The 27,521-nt window shown below is 36.6% G+C and overlaps 1 protein-coding gene across 4 annotated transcripts; it reads left to right on the top strand.

The window, feature by feature from the left end:
• The first annotated feature begins 848 nt into the window (after nucleotides 1–848).
• RHOT1 (ras homolog family member T1) lies at nucleotides 849–27,521 on the top strand. Of its 4 annotated transcripts, XM_050908304.1 has the most exons (21): nucleotides 849–921; nucleotides 4,704–4,762; nucleotides 7,008–7,089; nucleotides 8,315–8,358; nucleotides 9,161–9,214; nucleotides 9,581–9,633; nucleotides 10,187–10,295; nucleotides 10,876–10,977; nucleotides 12,440–12,538; nucleotides 12,963–13,071; nucleotides 14,013–14,133; nucleotides 14,828–14,912; nucleotides 15,303–15,448; nucleotides 16,066–16,166; nucleotides 16,419–16,549; nucleotides 16,893–16,976; nucleotides 17,750–17,869; nucleotides 18,210–18,412; nucleotides 19,790–19,912; nucleotides 25,694–25,837; nucleotides 27,327–27,521. In XM_050908304.1, the coding sequence occupies exons 1-21, from the start codon at nucleotides 885–887 to the stop codon at nucleotides 27,442–27,444; spliced, it is 2,124 nt and encodes a 707-aa protein (XP_050764261.1). In that variant the 5' UTR covers nucleotides 849–884; the 3' UTR covers nucleotides 27,445–27,521. The 4 variants fall into 4 exon arrangements, with proteins under 4 accessions (XP_050764261.1, XP_050764262.1, XP_050764263.1 ...); XM_050908305.1 differs by lacking the exon at nucleotides 25,694–25,837; XM_050908306.1 differs by lacking the exons at nucleotides 19,790–19,912; nucleotides 25,694–25,837.

The raw sequence follows: 27,521 nt of genomic DNA, 5'->3' as shown, positions 1-27,521 counted from the left end.
TTCAACTAGCTCATTTAGCCAAATGGAGCTCCATGGCTTTTAAAGTAATTGACAGAACTGCTGGTCATCTTCAAGGTTACTGTCCTTTGCTGTCACTGAACACTCCGAAAGCACTTTGGACTAAATGCACATTTGTAAGATCCCAGAGGCGTGTGTATCAGCTTCTACAAGACTGGGGAGTAGCTCGCTCTCAGTGTTGCGAACAGTGTAATGCCTAGCCAATGCCGCTGCCTCTTGTTAGGACTGAGGCGTCCTTTCCTGGTCCATCTGGAAAAAGAACAGCAACAGCATGATGAACTCACTGGGCACCTCTAATTTTCCACATACAACTTGCACCGTACTGCCCAGGAGCAGCAATTTGTTATGGCTTGGATCATAAATTACCACACAATTTGAAAGGGAGCGCATTGTCTCACTTCTGATGTGTTCCTGTGCGTTGGACGCACTCACTCGGCTGGCGCACCACCGCAGCCAGCACCGTTTCATTACAGTACGTGAAATCTGCATCATGGCTCCTTAATGGCAGAAACCTCGGTCACCGTCCCAGGGCAGCCCAGAGCAGAACTCCCCCTCGCAGGGGGACAGACCCCCACTAACCCGCTGCCTGCGCGACTTCCCGGCCGGCCTCTGAGGGACGGCCGCGCAAATCGCCTCAGGGCGGCGCGCGGCCTTGACCGCCCCGCGCAGCCGCACGCAGGCGCGCGGGCCGCCACTACCTAGTCTGTCCCTCGCGAGCCGCCGTAGCCTGCCCGCTTCGCGGCGGGGGAGAGGCGGCGCGGGGGGGGGGGACACCGCGGCGTGAGGGGATCCCAGGCCGCAGCGGCTCCGCTTCCCCCGCCGAGCCCGATGTGAGCCGCCCCGCGCCGGGGCGAGGGAGCGGGGCCATGAAGAAGGACGTGAGGATCCTGCTGGTGGGAGAACGTGAGTGCGGGAGGGGCCGGGCCGGCCCCGGGGCAGGGCGGGGGCCGCTGGGGTGAGGGAGAGCTGCTGTCGCCATGCCGCCGGCTGTCAGATCGCCCTGGTGCTGCGGGGCGGGGGAGTCCCTCATCCCTGCCCGGGCTCCTTCGCCTTGGGGCGGTGAGCCCGGCCCAGGGCGCCCGGGAGAGGAGGGGAGCCCCGGCCCTGCGTGGCTGGCAGAGGTCGGGATTGGGTGCTCCGTGACCGCTCCGTGCGTGATTACAGCGGCGGGAGGGACGCGCCGGCGGGCCCGGGAGCCTGTCCGTGCGCTCGGCAGCTCCCGGCTTGTCGCCTCCCTTCGCTGGATGCCGAGCTCGCAGCATGGAAGTCGGTTTTGCGGAGTTGATGTGCTTCTTGGACGTCCCTGGAGATGAAACCGGGATGAAATTCTTGCCTTGTATTTGGCCACGTCCTGTTTAAACTTTTTTTTGTTTTGTGGAAACCAAACTTAAATCTTTCTTATTTACTGAGTTTGGAAATCAGTGGCCAGATGTGCTCCAGGCTGTTATCAGTCGGGTGTTGCGGATTTGTGGCTAGGACAGGGCCAAGGTGTCCAGATTCCTGCTTCTGCCATTAACTTACTGTGTGACCTTGAATAAACAGCATGTACTTACATGCATGCCAAAGTTACAGTGGGTCTGTGCTTTTTCATATGTTCCTAAAATTATGTCCTTAAGTTAACACTTAGGTACCCAAATAAGTGGCTAGGCTTTCAAAGATACAGCTTCTTACTGATGATGAGATGTAGCAGCAAGGAGCTTCTGTTTTGTTAGTTTGTAAAAGTGCGCTTAAGTTCCTCACAAGAAAAGAATACAGAGTAATTACCAAGTGGTGTTAGTAAGATTACTTAATTATACTAAGAATGTAGTAGTACTAAGAAAGCTTTCCTGAGAATTGAATACCTCATGTATATTTATAGTACAGTTTATGTGGTTATTTTATAATGTGGGTTGGCTCTGTCTATACTGCCTAGAAAGATCCTCTATGACTTCTTTAGACAGGAATCTTCAGGGAGATGGTACTGTGCAGAAAGAGTTAACTCATTAAGCTTGTATTTGGCTAGTTTTACAAGAGTCAGTCTATTTAGAAATGTATTTGTGCATTTGAATACACAGTTGAATTCCTTTTCAGAATATGCGTAATTTATGTTTCTTTGGTAATGGTGTGTTCTGAACTGGCTCTGTACAGTGGTTTAAGTACAGGTGTAACAGGTGCTTTGATATGGCAATTAGGTTCACAATGTGTTCACCTGAAAATTTCAAAGATACAGGTCTCAAATATAGCAACATATAGTACATGGCACACATCAGAGATTGTGAGCATCTTTATATTATATTTTTATTGGAATTGTAACAAACAGAAGGGAGAATTTTGTTTTACAAATCAGGAAAACTTGTCAGTTATACGCTTAGTACTGTTTCGTATACATGTCTTTTATATATATTAGTCTGAAACCACAAGTTAGTCTAGACCATGTAATACTTGCTAGATGATAACAGCAGACCGTCAGGTTCAGACTCTGAAATATCATGTGAAGACCTTTTGTTGTAAGCCTGTTCCAAAACACAGCCTTTTTCATCCCCAGTGGTCTACATTTCAGGTTTAAGGTTGGTTTAGTCCTAGCATCCAAGGTGCAAATGTAAATTTTTAATAGCCAATAATTTTCAGAATATGTTCAGCATGTTATTTTATGCAGCATGACCTAAAAGACTTATATAGGAGGGAAAAGATGAGGTAATGATCACAAAGTGGTGTGCTGTTTTCTTCATCCTACTCAGCCGATATTGTTTAGGCTGTTATTTCTAAGATTATCAACAGAATTGGAAAGGCAAATGGTTGACCTAGATTCAAGAAAAATAAATGAAATCTCTACACTTGAACCTATGGATTTTCATAAAAAAACAACTCTGGAACACTTGGAAGTGTATCAGAAGCTTATAAATACTGAGCATCTTTACTAACCGGAAGTCCATAATCTTCTATTTTCAGTCATATAAAATTAGTGAAATGAGTTTCTATATCTGCAAAGCCAACATGTTTTGTCACCGTTTCAAATTAAAGCTGACTTAGATGCAAAATACGCTGCACTATTTTTAGTAATAATTAATAATTTTACTTGCCTATCAGGAAAGTACTTATCTATGGAAATAGGAGAGCTTTTAAAGTTCTTTTAATTATGTCAGGATTAAACTTAAGATGTAGTTTATGCAGGAAGACACCTGGCAGTGTAAATTATGATTTTAGCTCATATGAGTATCTTTGATGAAAACATAACCACATTGCTGTTAAGAATCCTGCATGTTACTGCTCTCCAGCTAATACCACTGGGGAAAAATTTACAACTGTTCTCCCTAAGGAAAACAAAAGCCTTCCTCCCCAGGATAACTTTTTCTTTGCTTTTCATAATTTTGTAATAACTACTCTTTAACTTACCATGATGAAGAGAAGCTTTTATTTCTGGATGTCGGAAGGCCCTTTGTTACTATACCAAAAATAGACTTGGATAAGTTGAATGTACTTTGACTAGATCATCAGTTCAGTAATTCCATTTTCTGCGCAAAACCAATCAGTCGTACAATTTCATCTCTTCTTATTCCTCCCATATTCAGAATTATATACAATTAAATAGACAAGTGTAAATGCAGTGATATCAGCAAAACAACTTCTGTCAGTTGGTGACATTTTGTATTGTTTTCAGTAGGAACAGTGATACAGGCTCTGACTGATTGTGAGCAATGTCTTGGTTGATAAAACATGCATGCTAGTGAAGATGCTATATGTCCAGGATGAAATACGTTTTTGCTTGAATTGAGGGCTGTCGGAAATACACAATCCCAGATAATATTTGAATCCAAACATGTTGGTTTTTAAGAAATGTCTCAAAACCAAATAAAGCAGTAATAGTCTTTCAAGGCTTTCAAAGGAAGTTGACAGATGAAGGTTTTTTAGAGAGGGGAACCCTGAGAAAAGTTACCAACTCTTAATTTTAAATGATCACCTTAAAGATTCTCAAAACCAAGAAATCCAACTGTGATATCAGAAGTCTGAACTTTGCAGGTAAACTGAGTCATTTATCTAGTTGAATAGAGTTGAATATTAAAGCAGAGATTATATTCTTCTTGAATTAAGGAAACTGTGACTTCAGAAGGGTTGGTTGGGGTTTTTTCACTTTTTGTGGGGGACAGCTCATTTGTATCAAGGAGATCATGCTCTTGCATTTTCAAAGTAGTCAAATTAGTTTGTAGAGACTTTGTCCATTGATGATAGAGCCCTGTCTTCTTGTCCAGCTCTTATCCTTGGTAGTTTAGAACTGAAGCGCAATCATCGTATCAAGAATACTATAAAAATAGTTAATTCCTAAATTCCTTTCTGTGTGCTTTCTTTGTTTCTATTTATTAAGGTATATTAAAGCATTTCTAGTTTGTTTTGAATTTTTGTTTGTTTGTTTGCTTAAGCATTCTATATTAAGGTTAAAACCTGCTAATTCTTTTGTGTAAGACAGAGCAGGATTTGATTCCCTTCTGGATGTAATGCAGAAGTGTGAAATGGATCCTAAGGTTTTACAGTAAAAGAATTATGAGAGAACTGCTGTCATCCATATTTAGTATGTTTAAACAACAGATAAAAAGCCTTTAACATGGTCAGTTGGAAAATGTTTTTAAAATACTTCCGATTTTAAGATGGGTTGCAACTATTCAGTGTAACAAAACCAAAGTATCTAATCTCTGTTTTTAATGCTTTTGCAGCCAGAGTTGGGAAGACATCACTAATTATGTCTCTTGTCAGTGAAGAATTTCCAGAAGAGGTAGAGCATCCTTATTTGTTTTCTAAGTTTTATTTCTATCCTGTTGCATAATTTTTTTCAGAGAGTAAGTTAATAGGCTCTGCTTTAAAATAATGTTTCCTATTTAGAAAAAAAATAAAGTCTAAAACTGCAACAATGACTTCTGGAAGAGTGATGTAGGTTAGTTTAAATATATCTCTGCATGAAGATTAGGAATTTAAATTTTATCTACGTTCCTTTCTTGTTTTTCACATGGTTAATTAAACTAATTCTTTGATACCTGAGGGAAGTTAGGTTTTTTAAGCAGTGGAAACTGGTCATAACTGGCAGCATATTTCAGCATGAGATTCATAAATGGGAAGGTGCTAAAAGAGGCAAGACCCTCAATTTTTTTCAAGTGTTGTATTTAAAGAGCAAGTAGATTGCAAAATGAATGAGAACGAGGAATTAAAAAGTCACATTGTATAACTTAGCCATTTTTTGTAACTAAGCAAGACATTGCTTTTACGTCTGGTTTTGAAGAATGTTTTACTGACTCTTTTGAAGTAAAAAACACTGAAAACTCTTACTGCTTTCTTCCAGAATAAAAGTAAAGCTACTTCTACATTTTATTCCTTTAAAAAAGCAACACTTAGTTCTATTTATACCATAAAAAGAACTGCAGCTGCTGCAAATAGTTAAGCTTTTTACATATAAACATGAATGTTTATTTCTTCTGATCACAAGTCTTAAAATAGACATCATGGGCTGCTCTTTGAATCTACACTGCGCTGTGTTTAATGCAAATCAGGTTACCACAGTTCATGAGTCAAGATTAGATTGTTAACATAATTGAATTTAGTTCCCAACCTTGCAGGTAAAAAGGAGCTCTGGTTTCTGTTTGTTCTTAAACTGCTCAGGGACCCAGTCCTTTGACAGGTTGTTTGTTGATGTAGTTAGTGAATTGTAGGCCTCTATTCACTTCTCAGCTTCTTCCTGCGGTATAATCTAGAATATTTCTCTAAATTCATGTTGAGAGAAAAAGCATCATTTATATATAACACAAAATCTGCCTGAAATTACAGAAATAACTTTAAAAAAAATACTGCATCCTATATAAACTGCTGAAAGAGACATGTACAATTCCTGCAGGTCAGTCATGCAGATCAGAGCTATATGGGTGTGTGTAACAGACATTTCAGACTTTGAAATAGTGTTTAATATACTGGGTATTACCAGTAATCATTCTTGATGAAGATGTAAGTAGAGCCTGAAGCTTTAAAAAGAGCCATTCTTCTGGTGATTGGCTTTTCTTTTTTCCTTTTTTTTTTTATTAAAAGAAAACAAAAGTATCCTGCAAGTTCGGTGTCAGCAGGTAAAAGGCAATAAATAGCTGTGCAGGAAGTTTTCATTAAAGTTAGGTTTAAGTTGATTCTTCCTGAATACGGATTAGTGTTCTCTGGAAAAAATGGCCAGCAACCATAGCCAGTTTACAGTATTTTGCAGAACACACTTTTTATTAGTATCATGTTTTGCTTTGCAGGCTTTTCTGAACTTAGTGTTTAGCACTCTGTCAGAAGCAAGGAAGTTGTCAGGTTATGATTGTGTAAAAATTGAGACATGTATTTTGTCTGTCATGCTTGTTTTCAGTGTCTTGAATATTTTAGTTTGTTTTTTTTTAACAACTCATGAACTGTTCGCAGGGGTAGTTCTTGTACTGATTTCAACAGGAGTAGGATCAGGATATCTTGTGCAAAAATTAAAATGTTTAAACACAGATTAAACAGTATTTAATTTGTCGATAATGGCATGCTAACGCTGACGTTACTCTCCTGCTAAAGAATGTGCAGCCCTTTGAAGTAATTGGTTGAATTTGATAACCACCCAAATTTTAGAACTTTTATTTATATGACACTTTTGTTTAAAGTAAATTGCAATTCAAGTTTTGTTGATAGTTTTCACTATTATAGTAGTTCTGTATAGGTGGTTGGATATAGTGGATTTGAGTTTTATAGAAGCATTCATTGAATCCCTTAACAACATTGCTTTCTTGCAAAGCATGCAGGAAGTTCCTTATTCAGTAAGTAGACTAATAAAGAATGAGAAAGTAGCAGTGACTGTCAGTACATTGCAAAAAAAACCCCAGAAGTACTTGAACTACTAATAAGTTGTTCTATTTAAAGCTGACTAATTGGCAGGTGTATTATAGTATATGACTTTTTTTGACCATCTGGATTTTTTGGATTATCTTTAAAGGCTTTTTCTTGCTGTTTCTTTACAACCCAAGGTTCCACCACGGGCTGAAGAAATCACCATTCCGGCTGATGTCACCCCTGAAAGAGTGCCAACCCACATAGTGGATTATTCAGGTAAGGACTACACAATACCGTTACTGGTCAACTGATGTGGTATGGAATTGTTTATCTAACTCCATAGCCTCTTTAACAGTCATACAGGTATGGGACCAAAGCTACATGTAGGAAAAGACTAGATCAAAGCAGAAACTCATCGGATAAAACTAAATCAGATGATGATGGCTGGTCCTACTAATTCAAAGCCTAACATTAACTGCTCTTGGTACTTCCATGAAAGACAGTCGTAGCAATATTCCAGTGAAGTTAGTGTTCTTTGTGTGACAGACATATTTACAGGTTCAGACAAAGGTGAGTACTTTCATGGAATTCAAAACTATTTTTCTTTCTTTCAGTGAACAATTTACTAAGATGCAGGAGACTTTACATACCTTATGTTCTATGTCTTTCTGAATTTCTAAGTTTGGACACCTTATCCTTTTGTGTCAGTTTCATATTTTGTATTTTTCTTTTTTGATGTATTCTAATCTCCTTGACCTTACTGAATAGATAAATAGGCTCAGTATCAAGGTTCATTTGCTATCATAAATACAGGCAACTGTTGCACAGCTAGAAAAATCCTTCCGCCATTTATAATGGAAGCCAAGAATTAGGCCATGTTAGCAGATACCTTCCTGTCTTCTCTCTCCCACCACTGCTGAGGAAATATCTTTGGTGTGTTTACCTATTTGGAACAAAGAAATAACGCGTATTTTTTTTGTTGGACTTGAGTTTAAATTTATGTGGAGTGAGTTTTTCTTTCTAGTGGATGAAATGTTTCATGGGTTCGGTTAACAGAAGCTTGGTCTCACTAAAAAAAAAATCATCGACACTGCAATAAAAGTAATATATACCATATTCTGTTGTAGAAGTTTTACATTATAGAACAGTGTTGCTACTTATTATCCCAGGAAGGGACTGTTGACAAATGTAGGGGGACGCAAACTATGACTCATTCCAGAGAGAACCTGTCTACAAATGTAATTATTCCTCTTTAAAATAGCTGCTAAAAAACTTGTGTGCAACAGACTGTTTCTGTCTTGAGAGTTAATGGATCGATTTCATTATTTTTACAGTAGAAGCACTTTTTAGTGCGTTTTATAAAAAGACGTTTAAATAACAAGAGCTTTCACCAGGCTGTCTTATGAGCTTTGTGAAATACCTTAGTTCAGTTTCGTAAGTTTTTCAGTTTTGTTCGCAAAAATGTTTAGTGTTAATGAATGGCTTATTCTATTGAATGCAGAAGCAGAGCAAAGTGATGAGCAGCTTTACCATGAAATATCACAGGTAAGTGTATTTTAGTGTTTACTAGAAAATAGTTTCTGCTTTTGGAGAAATCTATCCTTTCAAGTTCTCTGCATTAGATGGGCTTCAGTTTAAATTGAAATAAAAAAACTTCTCTTGCTTTTTCTTACTTGGCATTTCATTTTGTTTTGTTTTGTGCCCTGTGCTATAGTAGACCTTCCTCTATTTAAGAAGAGTAGGTACTGCCACTGTGTTGGTGAATTGATCTTAAGCTTTGTCCTTCCAAGTGAAAGGACGATATATCTTTTAACCAGTAGGCCACGGGATTGACAGTTTTTGTAAAGAAATAATCCTACCCTGGAAAGATCCATTTCGGTTCTTTGTCATGTTGTACTGTTGCATTTATGAATAGCAGGGGATTCTTGGTAATTTTATAATTCCTTCTGTTTCCTATTTTCAGTTCTTTCTGAGCACCTTTGCACATTTTCTGTACAGTCTGTCATGGTGTTGTGTTCCATTTCTGGCATTTAGTTTGATACTTGAGTGGAGGCTGCAAATTATGATTCTTCAGTTTAGACTTCTTGGTAGCATAGATCTCCCTGCAGGCATAAGCTGTGAATGTCATACTGCAAGACATGCTCTTTGGCACTGCTCAACCTGTAAATTATTTGGTTTAAGCTGTTGTTCACGCTACAAATAGCTTAAACAAGTCAGGGACACAATTTTTGACTAATAGTGGAACTGGTTTTACTCTGATGTTGTTGCGTATAGTTCTTAATTGTCTCTGTTGCTCTAGAGTCTCTAAACAGTGGAATTCCATGCCTTTCCTTTCTTTTCATTTTAGGCAAATGTGATTTGTATAGTATATGCTGTTAACAACAAGAATTCTATTGATAAGGTATGGTAACACATTTTATCCAGTTATTGCTTGAGATGTAACTTGTGCACTATTAATTGTTGGCAAGCTGAAAACTGTATTAGACATTTAAAATGCATAAGATGGTGTTTGAGATCAAGTTGTTAAGAGAATGTACAGATGTATTATTGCTTCTGGTCCATTTCAACATCTGAGTTTTCAGTTATTTCAGTCATCTGAGAAAGTTGCTCATTAATCAGCTCCAGTTTTTATTTGTTTCCTCCTTTGTGGGTAAATATGCGCCTTCTTGGGAAGGAAGCAGTGGCAGTTGTAGTTGAACTTGTGCACAGTTCAGTCACATTAAATTTGAAAATGTATTTTTCATGTTTGTTTTTAACCCCACTTTAGGTAACAAGTCGATGGATTCCTCTCATCAATGAAAGGACAGACAAAGATAGCAGGTGCATAAGTAAAGATGAGAAGTGTGAATTAGGCTGCACATCGATGGGTGCCAATGGACAGTGTTGAGGATGTTAATTGTTTAAGAAAGTCAAATTCTAAACTTAAAGTTTATATAAGAAGTCCAAGCAACAAGAGATTTAAAGTATGTAGGTCTATTACATATGCCAGCAATGCTATTTATTTTGAATTTCATGGGCAGCTTTTACCAGGTGTGTTTATATTTGTTACGGTATAACTAGTTTTGGCTACATGGTCTGTATACCTTTTCTACTGATGCTGGTTTTGTATAATAACAATATGATTAGTTACTTTTGTGTTTAACTGTGTGGTTTTTTTGTAGTATCAACAAGAAAGTACATTTCTGTCAAAGTGTATATCAAAACAATTTACTTAAAACTGCTATCGTTTAGTTTTGCCTATTGGCTGCCAGTGATACTTAATTACGTCATGAAAATAATATAATGGCTTCTGGTGGGAGGTAGAATGCTAAATTGAGATAGATCTTTTTATCCCTCTGTCTTTAAAGCTCTTAACGTTTTTTTTTGTTTGCAGGCTGCCTCTTATATTAGTTGGAAACAAGTCTGATCTAGTGGAATATAGCAGTATGGAAACTATCCTTCCCATTATGAATCAATATACAGAGATAGAAACATGTGTAGAGGTATGCAAGACTTTCTGAAGTTAGAATGAGTAATAAAAGATACATTCTTGCCGAGCATGTATGGCAACTTTTTAATAGAAAAGGTGATTTTTTTTTTGTTGTTGTTCAAAATAAAATATTTCAAATGTAAGTCATTATCATGGTGAGTTTATATGTTATTTTTCTTTAGAGAAGATTACACTATTGTATAATCAAATGTTACTGTCAAATTCTTCTAATATTTAGAGCCTCCTCACATTCTTGCCTTTAGCAAGTGTTTTAAATTTAATATTAAGCCAGACAGATGTCTGCAAAGTATTAAAAATTGAATTAATATGTGTGGATATACCTCCCCCCCCCCCCCCCCCCCAAGTAGATACAACTTTTTGATTTCTCTGTTCTTGGTATGACAGCAAATTGTAGTGAGACTTCCTTTATTAATTACTGAACAGGTACAGGGGCTAGATGTCTTTTTTCCAAGACAGCACTGTACCCACAAGAGGGGGCTAGATCTTTAAAAGTTTGATGCTTGCTTAAATTTCAGAAGAAATCACCAAATAGTCAAGAAACTAGCTAATCAATATAAGGCTTTCTCTTTCAGTGTTCAGCCAAAAACTTGAAGAATATATCTGAGCTGTTTTATTATGCACAGAAAGCTGTTCTGCATCCTACAGGTCCTCTTTATTGCCCAGAGGAGAAAGAGGTATTTATACGTAGATTCTAAGAGCAAATAATATGTGGGGGGGAGTTAATCACTTTCCTGTTCTTTCCTTTTCAGTGGATTTTGCATTTCTTAGTGTGTTCTGTTACCACCACCCTACCCCCAAATGTCAAGCATTATATTCCAGAACCATGGTGATTGTTTTGTGTTGTATTAACCTGATCTCTCTTTCTTCATTCAAAGCAATGAAGACAGTTTTTTGTTGCCCATGTGAACTGCTAAGTAAAATGAGAAGCTTTGGTAATGGCTTTAAGCCAGATGTAATGTGAACAAAATCATGTGTTCAATTCAGTTCTCCTTTAGAGAAACATTTCACAGTAACTCTGTATATATCAGGGAAAATATTCCAGACTTGGCCTGATTTAAGGGGAAGAACTTTTCTGAGCATCTTGTGAGACTTTGGCAAAAGGGATAAGAAACAAGTGATATGGCTGGGTTTTAAGTATCACAGGTAGTTAGCTGAGCGTATTATGAAGGAGTATGTTGTTTTGGTTTTTTTAAAAAAAAAAACATTAATTTCATGGGCAAATACAAATAAAATTTTTAAACATAACCCCCGTGTAGTATTGAGCAGTAGGAAAGTTGCTTCAATCATAAATACTTTGTTAAGTAGAGAACCAGAGAATAACCCTGTTTTGATTTCTTCCATCAGAATCATCTTTATGAGTTAGTAATGTTGTGATAAAATTGTTGTGCTGAAATCTTTTTAATTTTCCAAAACCAATCTCTATGCAATCTGTGTGACCTCTATGAAGAGAAGAGTCCATCATCACTGTAGTTGTTGGGAGAGAATTACCAGTGTGTGTTTTCCTTCACTCGGAAGGTATCCTAGCAATTCTTTTGTCATAGAGATAGTCCATATGATCAATGCTTTGCCTGGTAGATGAATGAGCCCTGTGAAGATTTGCAGTATTTGATGTTTGAAACCTTCTGAAGCCATAGTTGAAATGGTGAATAGAGATAGTGTGCTTGTTTAGAAAGAGTTGACTGTAGTTCTAGAGCTGTTTATTTTTGCAAGGCACTGGGATTGCAAGGCTTCCCCCCCCACTCCCCCAAAAAATGTTGGGGGGGGAAATCATTCAGTTGGGTTTTTTTAAAGCTTTCTGTAGCAATAAGACTGAATTTAGAGAACTGATTTTTTTTTTTTTTTTTAATAACTAGTGCCACCTTCAGCTTGTGAAGAACTTGAGGCTCTTCTAATAATTGAATAGAAGGACATTTAATGTGGAATAATTGCTTTAAAGTTATGGATATAAATTTGCTAGATCAGTGTTTTGTTTCCTCTTGCTTTTTATTTTTGTGTGTGTGTGTGTGAACGAATGTTCTAAAAATGTAAAATGAAGGCTAGTATTTGTTTTAATGTGATTGAGCTGTGTGATGTCATTCAGTGTAATCTTTTTATATTCAAGCCTAGAAAGATACTGAACTTTCTTTTTTTCCTTAGATGAAACCTGCCTGTGTTAAAGCACTCACTCGCATTTTTAGAATTTCTGATCAGGATAATGATGGTACTCTCAATGATGCAGAGCTCAACTTCTTTCAGGTAACACTTTTGCATATCTTTTCACCATGCTTAATAGTTGAACTATATAATTCTAGAAAAACAAGTGATTGTTTTTGAAGGAACAGTAGTAAGGTGAATTGTAAGGGAACTGGCTCTAAATATTAAAAGTTTCAGGTGCAGCATAAACGAGTGGATCTGTAATAATGGAAATGGTATTAATTTTATTTTTAACCATTGTTCAAGTTTTAGTTCAAGAACAAAATAAAAAAAAAATTTAAATGTACAAGCCCCAATGCTTGTATTTAAAAATAAAATAAAGTTTGTGCACCTTTGTTTCCACTAAGAAATTGGATTGTCCTTTACTAGCTTATCAGAATGTTTAAGGCTGCATTTCATACAGGATATGCTGTTTGTCCAGCTTAGTAGCCAGTGGTCCTAACATGCCCTTTTTGGTTTTTGTTAGAGAATTTGTTTTAATACACCACTGGCACCTCAAGCTTTGGAAGATGTAAAGAATGTAGTCAGGAAAAACCTAAGTGATGGAGTTGCAGATAATGGATTAACATTAAAAGGTAAGCCTTATTTAACTCTTAAAAGATGTGTCTTTATACAGTTGATAATCATTCTTACATAAAAAAGCTAGTCTTTTGGAATATGATCTCTATCTTGATTCTTTTTAGAGTACAGGAGCTGGGTGTAGTGGCAGTATGATATCAAAGGATGATTAAAATGGGGAATAACGGAGTGAATAAAGTAAGGTCTTTCTTGCTTCTCATTACAGAGCTTGGAATCCAAATAAGTATACTGATTCAAAAGAGATTGTCTCCTAGTTAAATCTGTGTCTTGTCTCTAGGCTCACTGTCTGCAACACTTGTCAGCAAGGTGTGGTGTCTGTCAACATTTTAACAGCTATGTTGTACAGATTTGCTCAGAGCATATGGCAAAAGTGAAAGGAGAAAAAATGTTTTTCTGAGCATCAGTGTAACTGCTTTGCTTGTGGAGCTTACATATGTAATAGGACTTGTGAGAAATTGTAAAGAGTGGGAATCTTAAGGCATAGCCTTACTAAGCAGTGAAATCTCAGTGTTCATTAAGCCCTGGAAAGTGCTAAACAAAAATCATACCCAGTTGTTTTGGTACAGGAAAACTAAAGGCAGACTTCCGTGAGACTACTCTACAGGCTTCTTGCTAAGGCTTACGATTTTAAATTGTTGAAAATATTTTTGTCTCTGTTTTCATACAGCTAAGTTCTAAAATGCTAGTACTGAAAGAAGCAAACAACAAAAGGAAACCAAGTGGGTTTTTTTAAGGAAACAGTTCTTTGAAGGACACTTTTACAAATAACATGATTTCAGAACCTTCAGTCTGTGTAGATAATGCTGTAATGTCACCCAGGAGGTTTAAAATCTGGATGTGTATTTCAAGCTTTTTTGTTTTCAGTCTGATTCTATTAAAAGTACTTGTAGCAGATAAAGCACTTCAGGGCCTTACAATTTCATCATTTGATTTTTAGGTTTTCTTTTTCTACACACACTTTTCATTCAGCGAGGAAGGCATGAAACAACTTGGACTGTTTTACGTCGATTTGGATATGATGATGACTTAGAGCTTACACCAGAGTACTTGTTTCCTCCGTATGTATCACTTATTTTAGCTTTCTTTAACTTACATGTATTTAATATATGCTGCCTCCTGCTTTGGCAGAAGGAAAGGGTTATTGTAGTTTGTTTATTTAACACATTGTTACATCAAGTATCTGTCTTACTTTATGACCTACCAGCCAAAATCTTCATGTGACTGAAAATTGCAAAGGAAGAACTCCTGTCTCTTGTGCCAAAGCATGTACTGCAATCTCTCTTCATAAGAAAGATGGCAGAAGAGACTCTTAATACAAAACTGGAACATGAATCTGAGCAGTTGCTTATTGTATGTGGCAACAAATTAGAAAAGGCTTGTCAGTATTTTCATAGCACTTGAGATCCTTTGAAAATCCCCAAATTAAAAAGTTAAGAGATCGACACTCTGTGGCTTCTTTTCAAAAATGTAACTACATAATTTTCCATAAAAAAAACCCAAATGAAACAAAACACAAAAAACAAACAACCAAACCAAACAAAAACCTGATTACTATATATCTATATATCACATAATATAAAGACACTCCTAATAAAAAGTATGTGCTTTGATCTTTTTAAAGATAAATGATTAAAACTAAACGCAAAGGTCAAATACCAAATGTTATAATTCAAAAAGTCTGTATTTTGAGTTCTAATATTTTATATTTCATAAACACACTTAACACTTCTTGTATTTGTTTTCAATAAACAGGCTAAAAATTCCTCCAGACTGCACAACAGAATTAAATCATCATGCATACTTGTTTCTTCAAAGTATTTTTGATAAACATGATTTGGTAAGCTTTTAATTTGAGTGTGTGTGTGTCCTTATACTTAAGAGACTTAGTTTGCTAGCAATTTTGCTAGCAAAAAGTGTGTTTTTGTCGTTATGTCATTTCATTCAGAAACTGGCTCTGGCTTAAGCTATGCAGTCAAAACTAGCCTGCTGTTTATGTTTCTGTCTACAAGGAGAGTTGGCAGTTATAGTTGTACTACCAAATTTTTTTTTAACTAGCTCATATATTTAGTCTTATTTAAAAACAAGAAAAGAACAATGATTAAAAAGAAAGCAGCTCAGTTCCTTATAGCCAGTTTCTTGAATCTTGCAAGCGTACAGCAAGAAAATACCAGTTTAGAATAGACATGAATTAAGTGATTTATGTCTGATATCATATGCTTGTTTTCAGGATAGAGATTGTGCTCTGTCTCCTGATGAATTGAAAGATTTGTTCAAAGTCTTCCCTTATATGCCATGGGGACCTGATGTTAACAACACTGTTTGTACAAATGAAAGGGGGTGGATTACATACCAGGGCTTTCTCTCTCAGTGGACGTAAGTGTGATACATTACATTTTAGTAGTTGAGAACTTTGGGTATGATAATGTGTTTGTAGATTCTTCTTAAAAATCTAGTAGAAAGAGTGGAAGTTTAATAGTTGAAAATTGACCCAGGCAGTCATGTTTTTATAGCCATCCAGTGGCCTAATCTTCAGACAGTTGTTATAACCTGTTCAGGATTTGGCCAGTATTTAGTGCTAACTATTAAGAAGTGTCTCCTCAAACTGTGAAAATCTCCCTGAAACTTACCAAATATTTATTTCTGTTGTTCTACTCTTTAGAGACAGTGTGAATAATGATGTTCAATAATGAGTTTTTTTTCCTATTGAAAATACAGAAAATGAGGAGAATGTTATTTGCTGAGGAAAAAAAAATGGTGTAGGTTGGTAGGCCTCAGCAAGTACTGCCTTCATAGTGTTTTGCTGACTATTAAAACGGGTAAAGTTGCCACCATTTACCTTCAGAGTGCTTTGTCCTTCAGTACTACATAGTGCCAGGAATACTTCTATCATGTCAACCTGGAGATAGGAGGAAAAAATTGTTTCAGTACTGTAAAGAATTGTTATCACAGATGCTAACAATTTAGAAACTTCTTTTTGTCCCTTCTGCTAGACTAACCACATACTTGGATGTACAGCGTTGCCTGGAGTACCTGGGTTATTTAGGCTACTCGATACTTGCAGAACAAGAATCTCAAGCATCAGCAATTACAGGTAATTAAAAAAACCCCCAAATTTGGTACAACTTAGGAATTTAAATTTAGAAATCTACTCGAGTAATTTGTTCAAACAAATTGTCTTTTTTCACTTATTTTTCTTTACTTTCTGCTGAATTAAAACCTTTTATTTAATATTTTTGATTGTTTTGTGTGCATTTTAATGTAAGTGGACAATTATTCCATGTTTTCACATACATACATACATGCATGTACATCTTGTGAAAAATATTTGTGTTTTTTTCAAAAGTAACAAGAGATAAAAAGATAGACCTCCAGAAAAAACAGACTCAGAGAAATGTTTTCCGATGCAACGTTGTTGGAATGAAAGGCTGTGGGAAAAGTGGAGTTCTTCAGGCTCTTCTTGGAAGAAATCTGATAGTAAGAAACCTTTTGCTTATATTCACCTATATATGCTTTTGAGTTAAACAGCAAAACGAATTGATCTTAGAGCTTTGCTGACTATTACTGAGTTTGGAGAGTTCTATGAGGGAATATAGAATTGTTGGGGAGGGTTTTGTTTTGGTTTTGTTTTAGCAAATAGGCAAATGGCTATTGCATGCAATAATTACTTGTACGTCATGGATTATAGCTATGCATTTACTTGCAATATAAACCACAGATTACTGTAATTTTCATTCATTAATAAATGGAGTAAAACAGCTGTTCAAATCTAACAAAGGGGCAAGTTGCTGTGGTCTAACATGAAATTCTGCATTTTCAGAGACAGAGGCAAATACGTGCAGAACACAAATCTTACTATGCCATTAATACAGTCTATGTATATGGCCAGGAAAAATACTTGCTGGTAAGGTTGCCTCATTATCGTTTGCATGTGACTGGTTAATCTTAAAATTCAGTGAATTGTTCAGAGCATTCTGCAAACAAATTGCTGTTTTAATTGTCTCTTCTTCATAAATGTGGATTCCCGCCCCCCCCCCCCCCCTTTTCTGGCTCACATAACTTATGGTTTTACATGTTGCTAATACTCTAAACTGAACCTGTTCAGGACCTGTTATTTTTGAAACCTTGACCTAAATTGTGCAGAACCCAGCCCATCATGTTTATGCTACAGGGCATCAAATTATAACATGATAATTTATCAGCAAGCAATCTACCTATTCAGTAAAGAGGAATCTGTCACGTAGGGTGATTAGGATGGCTGAAGTTAATCTTCAGTGGGTGAAATACTTTCTTTAAAGCTCGTTCCACTGTAGTTTTCCTTTATGATAATATGATATCTATCTTTGTTTTCCAAGATCTAGTCCTCTGCTCTGTGGTTTTCCTCTGTAGGATGAATGCCAGTTTCTATGGGAATCTAAGACTTTGTGTTAAAGTAAATGTAACTTTTTATGCTGAAGTTGTGATTGCCTGCAGATGTGATGTTAACAGCTCACATATGTTGGCTGTATGGTAAATTCCTACTATTTCTTTTTCATTAATTCTGCCTATTGTCAGTCTGTTAGTTCTAAGGATACATAAAAATGCACCATAAAAATTATGAGAAAAAGTTAGTTATAAAATTCCTTTAACTGCACAATGACAAAGCTTTTCTCCCTCTCCGACCATCTTTTTTTCCAGCTACATGATGTCAGTGACTCTGAATTTTTAACTGACACTGAGACCATATGCGATGCTGTCTGCCTGGTATATGATGTCAGTAACCCGAAGTCCTTTGAGTACTGTGCCAGGATTTTTAAGGTTTGTATAGTTTATATACACAAACCTTTACATTTATATATCTGTTCACTGACAAAATACTCAGTGTCAGTTACTGGTCCTATACACAAGTTCTAGTGTTTAAAAGACATTTTATTGATGAGTGCTGGTTATATATGGCTGATGCATTAAAAATGCAGTTTTGTTATTCATACAAAGCTAATGTCTACTTACTTGTCTATATAAAATATTCTGCTTCTAGAACTTCTAGACTTCAGTGCAATGAATATTTCTTAATGCTGCTGCAAATAGTTCAACTCAGGCTGTTCCAGGTTGAATGTATCGTATACTGTTTCTTTCACTTTTTTCTTCAAATTTGCAGCAGCACTTCATGGATAGCAGAATACCATGCTTAGTGGTAGCTGCGAAGTCTGACTTGCATGAAGTTAGACAGGAATACAGTATTTCTCCTGCTGAATTCTGCAAAAAACACAAAATGCCTCCACCTCAAGCCTTTACTTGTAATACGGTTGATGTGCCGAGTAAGGATATCTTTGTTAAACTGACAACTATGGCAATGTATCCGTAAGTACTTGAACTGTTGTATTTTTCATATTGCATGGGTCATGCACAATACCACTGCATGTCATTGTTAGCCACCAGGATGGAACTGCCTCACTGAGATTTAGCAACAGAGAGACATACATGACTTGAGTAGAATCTTCAAATTATTTCAGATTGAGAAAGTTGGTATGTATCCAACATGTAAATCAGTGTCAGCTATTGTTGCAAAGGTATTTTTTAAAGAATACACTACTTCATCCAGCTCCTGTTGCAAATTCCAATGAATAGGTAGGGTTCTGTTCTGTCCTTACTGTGAATGCATAACTCAATTTGTCAGTATTCATATCTTGGTATTTTTGAGATACTTCTGAATAAGTTGTACTGTAATCCTTGTTAATAGCTCAACTTGACAGTTGATTACAAGTAATGACACTCTTTAGTGAACAACAGTTCCCCCACTGCACTGCTTGAAGCTTTTTTTATTTTCAGGGTGTTTATTACTATGTGCTTCAGTTCATTCATCTAATAGAACTTGTATTTTTTAATAGAATTTCTGTATAAACACCTTTTGGGCTTCAGATAGAAGATACTTAAGCTCACATTCTTCTTCACTACACATCTCACTGTTGCTAAGCTCACTTTGCATCTCTTTTTTTGGTGGGTGGAGCTTTTAATATGGTGTTGAACTACATAAATATCACAGCAGATGGAGTCTAGTATGACAGCTGACATTTGCTTTAAATTAAATAGAACTAATGTCACTTTCACCCAAAATAATAGGAATTTTTTTTAAATATTTGAAACTGAATTTATTGAATTAGATTTGTAAAACTTTGTTTTGTTTTTGTTCACTTGTTTTTATTTTGTAGCGCTGGAATACTGGGAAACCACTAAAGTGTAGCACTGACCAAATGTTTTGTCATATCAATATTCCTGCTTCTCCCCTAGTTTTCAAGCATGTGTGTTTGTTAGGGTGGGAAAGGTAGAGGTAACTGTCACTTTGTAAAGTGTGCATTCAGAGTGGTAGAAAATGTGGCTTACTTTCCTTTGAAAAAGGGGTGTTATCTATTGCTGTGCAGACATACTGAGAAGCCTTTAGATGCTTTCCTTACAAACTTAAATAAATTCAGCAAACATTTTCATTCATGTTTATGCTTTGCTATTAAGATCTGTGTATGGTAGTAATGCCAAAATGTCCAAGACGTAGAACATGTAACCTTAAAATTCTGCACAGCTGTAGTTGTACCCTTGCTTCCCCAGTGTATTTTTTTTCTCCTCTCCTTACTCATTCAAATGTACCTTTTATTCCTAAATCTCTCTTGGTTGTGGCACAGTCCTAATGTGCACCTTATTTTATGAGCAAGATTTCAACTCCTGTCCTTCTGTGTGTTTTCGCAGCCATGCCCGGTTACGCTGTATGTGCGCCTGCAACAGGTGTACATTTTGCATCTGTCAGAACTTCCTCAACTCAGACTTGCTGCAATCTGTAAAGAACAAACTCTTCACTGCAGTTCTTAACAGGTCCTTAACTTTATTTACTAGGTACCAGGTGTGCTTTTAAAATAAAGTGGTTTTTTAAAAAAAAAAAGCAGTTGGTAACCTTATATACTGCAGATTTTTCACTCCATATCCACTAAATAGGCAGATGCTTACTTTAATAATTGTCATAAAATTGTCAAACTTTGTTTAACTTGAAAGTACTTTCGGTCTTTCGAGCTTAGTCCAGTGATTTCTTTGAAACGTTACCAGTTTGGTAGTTGGCTCAGGCACTTAGTGATTGCAAAAATACTGTGGAGAAATTAGGACTGTGTTTTTAGGGAACTGGTAATGGACATTAAGTAGTGTCTGTAAATCTATGTAATGTGTCTCACTTGAGACATAGGTTTGTTTAGTATTGATTAGAGGCAGTGCCTCTTAGATATCAGTTACACAAATATTTTCATAAAGGCACAGCTTGACTATAGCAGCATCGTATAACGTATTACATGTTTATATTTGCTAGTTGTTTGATATTTGGGAATTCATAGAATTTCTGTGTGTGTGTGTTATGCTTGGTTTGCACAAAGAGTGGGTATTTTATGTAAAAAAATCTATAGCTTTTAACATCCAATTCCTCTCTGAATAAAACGCAACATGTAAAAAGTGGTAAATGGTTAAACATTTGCAGGCACTTTGGAAAAAGCAATTGGTAAAGAGAGATAACTGGTTTTCCGCGTTGAAAACAGTGCTATACCTTGTCTTCTGTGTACTGCGGGCAGTTTTTGACACACTATTTACTAACACCTCAGCACTTGTCATCTCACCCCAGCAAATGGGAGTTCAAACCAAACAATTTTTGTAGTGTTGTGGTTCCATCCTTTATAGCCTTCTTGGAGGCTTATATGATAAATGTGATTCTTGGAGGCAACTAGGATAAATGTGTTTATTTGAAGGCTGTGGTTAGAATATCCTGACATGCTGCTGGTCCATGTATGTTAGTACTTTTTACTATTTTCAGGTGTAGCTGCTCCAAGTAAGAGTGGCTGTCTCCTATAAATGCAAGTTACACACACACAGGAGGCCTACTGATATACCCACCTACAGTATTGAGCATCTTTGTGAAATACCACTTTAGTCCAAGATAAAAGTGTTAACCACAGAGTGAGAGTTCAGAGAAGGGTGAAAAACTCATTAGCTTAGGAAAAGACTGTGAATGAGTGAGACTGTTCATGCTGCATCTCTTCTACAGCAGTCATCCCTTAGACAAAAATCCCTTGAAACAGCAATCTCTTTGCATGCTGTCGCTATAAAACTTCATTCAGCAGTCACTGCTAGAAAATCCCAACTCTTTATTATTGAGGCTGAAATCACCTCTATAACACATCCTCATTTTTTGGAATGGTTTTGGGTTGCTACATTAGCTGTCATGGCTTGTTTGTCTCTTGTATTGGCCTGTGGGGTTTTTTTGAATCCTGCATTAGACATTGCACTTTGTTCGTCTGAAATACTGTCAAGGACTCAAGGTATTGAAATTTTTTTATGAGAAGTCTCGGGATGCTGTCATTCCACACCTTGTCACTAGATAGTGTGGAATAAGCATAGGAATCTACTGCTGCCTAAAAAAGTCTGTAATTCAAGGTAAGGAGAATTCCTCATGGGCTTTTCCACTGACCCTACAGAAAGGAAAAATTATTTGCTAGAATCTCTTTGTCTGTAGTCATTCAGTTAGTCGCTAGGGTTTTGTTGCAGGTTTGCAGCATGCTCACTTCATCTCACCAACTCTCTTCCTAGTTAGCTCTTCAGAGAAGTTTCCTCACCGAACACATTGCTGCAGGTTATTCACCATTCAGTACATGGACTCCTGTATAACTGCATATATAGTAGAGCTGAGATATCTGCAAGCAAGAGGGAATAGCTCCTAATTATAGACATAGGGCGGTAGAGATGGTTTCCTTGTTTAAAAATGTTAGCTCCTTAGATGCGTTTTTAATCTAATGATTTGTGATATAGATTAGAGAAAGCATTTGAATCAAGAAGGATTTTCTGATTTAGTTAGTTTATATAACTTTTCTTATTTTGCCTTTACAAGTGCTTACCATTAGGTCAGATAGTTGGGCAAGAGTTAGATAACTGATGGGTAAAGGAGGTTTCTCAAGAGTACTCTATTCTTCTGATCCCTTCTTATTCTGAAGCTTTAGACAGTGGAAGTAGGTAAACTGAAATTTTTCACATTAGACCCCTTCCTGTATTATTTGTTGCTAAGTAATGCTTAAACACTGTTACCAAGGCAAAATATGAATATTCCCACCTTAGTAATTAAAGGAAGAACATTGCCTCTGTGCAACTGAAAAACCTATTCATGCCCACCTTCAGTTTCTCTTCTACGGACAAACTTCAGAGACTCTCCCAAGGGTTTGTAGGCTATCAGAAAGGCAAATTCAACAAACGTGGAAGTTCAGTTTTGGAGGTGTTTATTGTACAGGAACAGGATTGTTGGTTTGAACTACCCAGGATCACAATTTATTGGTTCTTTGAGGAAGAAGGCACTGCATTCAAAGCACTATGCATGCATGTATCAGACTTATTACTATCCTGTAGCATTTTTATATTTTTAATTTGTTCTTTCCTTTAGGTGTTCATTTGTATTTGTCTGGCTGGCACTTAATCTCTTTTTACTACATTGTTTTACCTCTTTTTAAAAGCAAGGTTTCTGCTTGCATCATTCTAACCCTTTCTTTAATGATGAGCTTGGATTTTGGCCTGTTGTTGTTGTTTTTTTAACTCCAGAGCATCAATTTTAAGTGTGTTTTTCTGCTTTCTTGGTTTTAAATCATTCACTTGTTGCCTTTTGCCTGTACAGTAGTGGCATTTTTCTGTCAGCTAAGTTAATTTCAAAATAAAATAATTCTAATGCATGAGAATTGTGTTGTTCGGTGAGGGAGACTTCTCAGAGCACGTTTTTCTTCCTTCTAAAGTTTTTAAATATTGTGGAATAGAAGTGAAGTTCTACTTGCATATAAAACATGGTTGTTTCAGGAATTATTTGTAAGACTTTTTTTTTTCTGTGAAAACCTTCCTTCTGTGAAATTAAAGTTAAGACAATAGTTTCATTTTCCTGTAATAATGGGAAAGTTTTAAGAGTATAAACCAGGGTTTACTTTTCACTATGTGCAGTGTACGCAGATTATTTTTCAAAACTATAGTATATTGCCATTAAATCTAATTGCAGAAATCTATCCCTATACTTAGGTGTCCCCCAAATTAGAACAGTGTAACAATATTTTACTTACCTGTTTTCCTCCTTCTCTAAACTGTTTAATGCCCCATACTGAGTAGAAATTTGCAAAGCTGCGTCCCCTGATTTCTTTCCAAATAGAATATATTGAATTGGCATTTTACATTCTTTTTAGGTTTTGTAGGTAATAAGATGCACTTGGAGCTTTTCACATTTTAGATGACTAATGCATGGGGGAAAATTCTAACTGCTGGAATTGGTTTGCATCCTAGGAAAATACGTGCCTGAAGGGAAGCTGCGGCAGCTTGCGCATGTTACGCGATGTTTTTGGAATTCAGTTGCTTATATTTTATTGTTAGAACCTATTGTCTGTCAGAGCAGGCTGCTGCTGCTGCTGCTTGCTGGCTGCGTTAACTTGTTTATAATTTTGGTGTGAGTAGCCATGTGACTAGCCTGTTGGCCTCACCACTGTGCTTTTAAAATGCTTTTGTAGTTAATACAGGAATGTTTTTGAACTTTTATAGTTAAGGGTAAACCTTCGCAGACTTGGGATTCTTCTGCTGCTGACGTGGGGAAAAGTGTCAGTCTTGGCCCATAACTCAGCGATTTTCTGTGTATAACCATGACAGGCATGCTCAGTTAACCTCTTGATAAGTGCATGTTGCAAACTTCTTGTGAGTTGTTAAAGCCTCTTAAAAGAAAGACTGTACAGATTTCAAAGATCTTATTCAACAAGTGACAAGTTGACTCATTATTAAGGGTAGGTTGAATAAAAATCTGTCTTTTAAGTGCATTAAAATCTGAATTTTACACCAAAGGCAAAATTTCTAGACTTTCTTATGTATGTGGAACTAATTGTATGATTAAATACACACACCAATCTATTTGGGAAGTTTGAAAGCTAGTTATTATTACTAATAAGCAACAGTTTCAAATACAACTTCATTTATGGAGTCCTAACTACTACTGTATGTGTCTATATGTGCACATCCATATATGTTTTACCCTCGGAGAGAATAATTTTTCTAATTCAGAGTTACTGTCTTACTAGCAAGGCAGTAATAATTTCTACCATTGGTGAAAATTAGTTTCATAAATACAACTACACTGAAATAAAATTTGAACATTATTTCTTGAAGAGGTAGAATTTTTCAGTATCTATTGAGAAAATTTTTTCTGCATTATAGCCACCTTCATGCCAAAGAACCTGTACTGGAAACAAATATTGTTTTTTATTATTTCAGACAGATTCCCCCCCTCCCCCCCCCCCCCCCCCCCCCCCCCTTAATGGCAGCTAAATGATATTAGGGATCAAATTTGCAAAAACTGAATTTATGACAGCGTAAGGAAGAAAAATCGTCATTTTTTTCAAAGGTGTTAAGCAATTAGACATCCATAGTGTTCTGAGTGTCAGTAAGTATTTCTGGACTTTGGATCTTTGGGCTGAGATGTTCGGAGAGCCCTAATCATTTCTTATTGAAGTCAGTAGATTTCCTTGAGGTTATAAGACAAATCCCTGCCTTGATTTAGTTCCTTTATTTAAATAAATTATTTAAATAAATTAAATATTTATTTATTTAAATAAAGGAACTAAATATATAAAATGAATTTGTAAAAGAAACTAAATATATAAAAAAGAGTCTGTTACTGTTGGGCTTAGAAGGGGGATCAGAGTCAATTTGCTCTCCCTTTAGACATGAAAAGAGGATTTTATCATGACTGAGAATATATTGTTTTTAAAAGGATGAAGCACGCTCAGCAAGTTTCTTGCATACCATTAAATATGGACATGTGCAGAAGTCAAAACAAGGCAAATTATAGATAGGAATCAGAAAATCTAGATGTGAGAGAGAGTGCTTTATGAGGCAATGCAAAAGCATTCATTTGCAATTTAAACAGTGATTTGCACATTTAAAGGAATTTTTTTAAATTATACAAATAGTTGAGCATTTGAATTAACCAAATTAAACTTGAGAATTGTTAGTTTTACAAGTACTCCCCCAACAGAGATTGTCACATAATCTATTAAAATCATGTTACATACAAGTGATTTATTTTAACATACACAGATAAATTTTATAATTTACAGATCTGAAGACAAGGGTTTTACAGTCTTTTACTAAAAAAACCACCACATGTAGTGATAAAATACAGTCTTTAATTGAATTATCAACAGTAATGAGATCTTGTCAGTTTTAAGGCTGATGTGTTGGAGTCATTCCAGTCTGTTTAGCACAGGTACTCTAGCTCGTGTGTATGGTGCAGGAGTATTGCAGTATCTGTGGACACATGAAAGTTGAGGCTTTGGGGATGGAGTGGGAAGAGATTCAGTTTCTTAAGCAGTTTTCTTTGTCCTTAAAGCAATGGCATTTAGCTACATAAAATCATATATTTTACTTAGCTCATCAAAAGTACAAACTCCATTTATTTCTGTTTTTCCCCAAGCACTAAGTTTTTAACAACTGCACAAGAATCAGGGGCTAGATGGCTAAGAATTATAAATTCTCTGGGCTTTGTTATTTGAGCATATTTGAGACGCTGTTGTTGAGCCATGCTATGAACTACAAACTGTGCATGTGTGTAAAAAGGTTAAGACCCTACATAGATGAGTTGGGGGCCATGCTGTTAGCAGACGAGGAGAGCAGTATTATGCAGCAGGTGCACGCCGTCAACTTTGTAGAAGATTCCATCTTCATGGAGTCATCTCTTGGTCCACGTTTACTTGAAGACAGGTAACAACAGCCAAACTAAGGTGACCTTGCCATTGCCTTTTCCCTTTCTTCCCCTCAGCAAACCACTTGACATCTAGTTTGCAGAGAGTTTGTCAAAACTAGCTGTAGAAGAACTAATGCTTGCAGGAATTCATGAATTTGATCTGTTCCATAACCCAGCAAGATATTCTTAAATAAGATTAGGGGTTTTTAGAGACCAGCTGTGTTTCGCTGTTTGTGCACCAAAGAGCCTGTTCTTCAGCATGTGGTATGACAGTACACTGAGTATCTATATGGCTTATATTGCTCCTGCAAATGTCTACTAAAGAATATCCTAAACTGGTTTTGTGTATTTTGATAACAAGTAACAATTCCTGCTTTATTAAACAGCTTGTATGCTATAGCTCTGCAGGTCACACTATATGAACTCTCTTGTGCACCGTGTATGCTTAGGATCTCTATGCTCCTTATATTTAATACTCCTGCAGCTTTCACTGAGTAACCCATGGTGATTAATACAGGCTAAAATACGTAGGCTAGTGAAGTTCTGTTGTAAGTTCTATCTTAAACAAAAGCAAACAAAGAAACAAAACCTTTACTGTTGTTTAGGGACTTCTTGTGCTTTGACTTATGGCATTTATGATAACTTGTTTTAAACGGTAGCTCCTGCTTTATGGTAAGCTGTCATACTTGAGACTACTTTTGAGGATGGCTAGCCGTGTTTAACTGAGCATGCTCACAGACTTACTGCAATATTTGGGAGAGTTGGGTCATTGGCTGTCTCTACTGTCATGCAAGATGTGGCTTTTTATGTCATACAGTCACTTCATACTGTTACATCTTGTCTTCTGTTGATGCCATTGTCACTGCTTGTTTCACTAGCACTTTCTCTTAGCTTTCAGCTTGGTATTGGATGACTGTTTCTATTGCTGTTCTTGTGACTGTACTGGGAAGAAAGGGATTTACAAATGGTCCTTCTTTTGATTCTAGCTTTTGGAAAAATATTACTTGCTACTTGTCATAAACCTTTTTGAAGGAAGAAGTGTAAGTAGATATTCAACAGGACTGGAAAGTTTTTCATGGAAAAGCAGAAATATGCAAACAACATTAAAAAAAAAGGATTTTGCTGGACAGAGTTGTTCTCACTATGGGTTAATTAATTATTTGCTAGCTATTTTTGTTTTCCTTTTCTGAGTGTTTGTTGGCACTCTCAAAGAAGACACACTGCCCTCCCCACATTCATGACTGATGATCTGCTCCTGCATTTCTCTTCAGCTGTGTGAGCTCTCTGACTTTAGTGAGATCTACTAATGTGATCAGGGCTGCAGATCAAGTCCTAAGCTTTTAAGAAAAGTAAAATGACTGTATAAGTACTCGTAAGGCTGAGTTGTAAGCTGCTTGCCTGTGACAAGTGTAGTGATGAATTTCCAAAAGCAGAGTTATTTAGCACAAGTTGTCTGATACTCCTGTCATGGAATTAACCTGATTTTGTATGTGTGTTAAATTTTAGGCATGTGACACAAGCGGACCTCAAGAGCTCTACGTTTTGGCTCCGAGCAAGTTTTGGTGCTACTGTCTTTGCAGTTTTGGGTTTTGCTATGTACAAAGCATTATTAAAGCAACGATGAACTGAGAAGAAGCACATCTGGCCCTACCAAATAAAAAACCCCCACTTTTATGTACATTCTGAATGCTTTAAATTCTG

Source organism: Gymnogyps californianus, chromosome 19 (assembly GCF_018139145.2).
Source record: "Gymnogyps californianus isolate 813 chromosome 19, ASM1813914v2, whole genome shotgun sequence".
NCBI classification, from domain to species: Eukaryota; Metazoa; Chordata; class Aves; order Accipitriformes; family Cathartidae; genus Gymnogyps; species Gymnogyps californianus.
Note: the sequence above shows the minus strand (reverse complement) of the source record. Positions and strands in the feature narration are given on the sequence as shown.

Excerpts from the sequence above, each read along its gene's own strand:
- RHOT1 (XM_050908304.1), top strand. The coding sequence starts at position 885 with ATGAAGAAGGACGTGAGGATCCTGCTGGTGGGAGAAC. Across the intron at positions 4,763-7,007 it reads GTGAAGAATTTCCAGAAGAG|GTTCCACCACGGGCTGAAGA; the intron begins GTAGAGCATCCT and ends TTACAACCCAAG. Across the intron at positions 9,215-9,580 it reads ACAAGAATTCTATTGATAAG|GTAACAAGTCGATGGATTCC; the intron begins GTATGGTAACAC and ends ACCCCACTTTAG.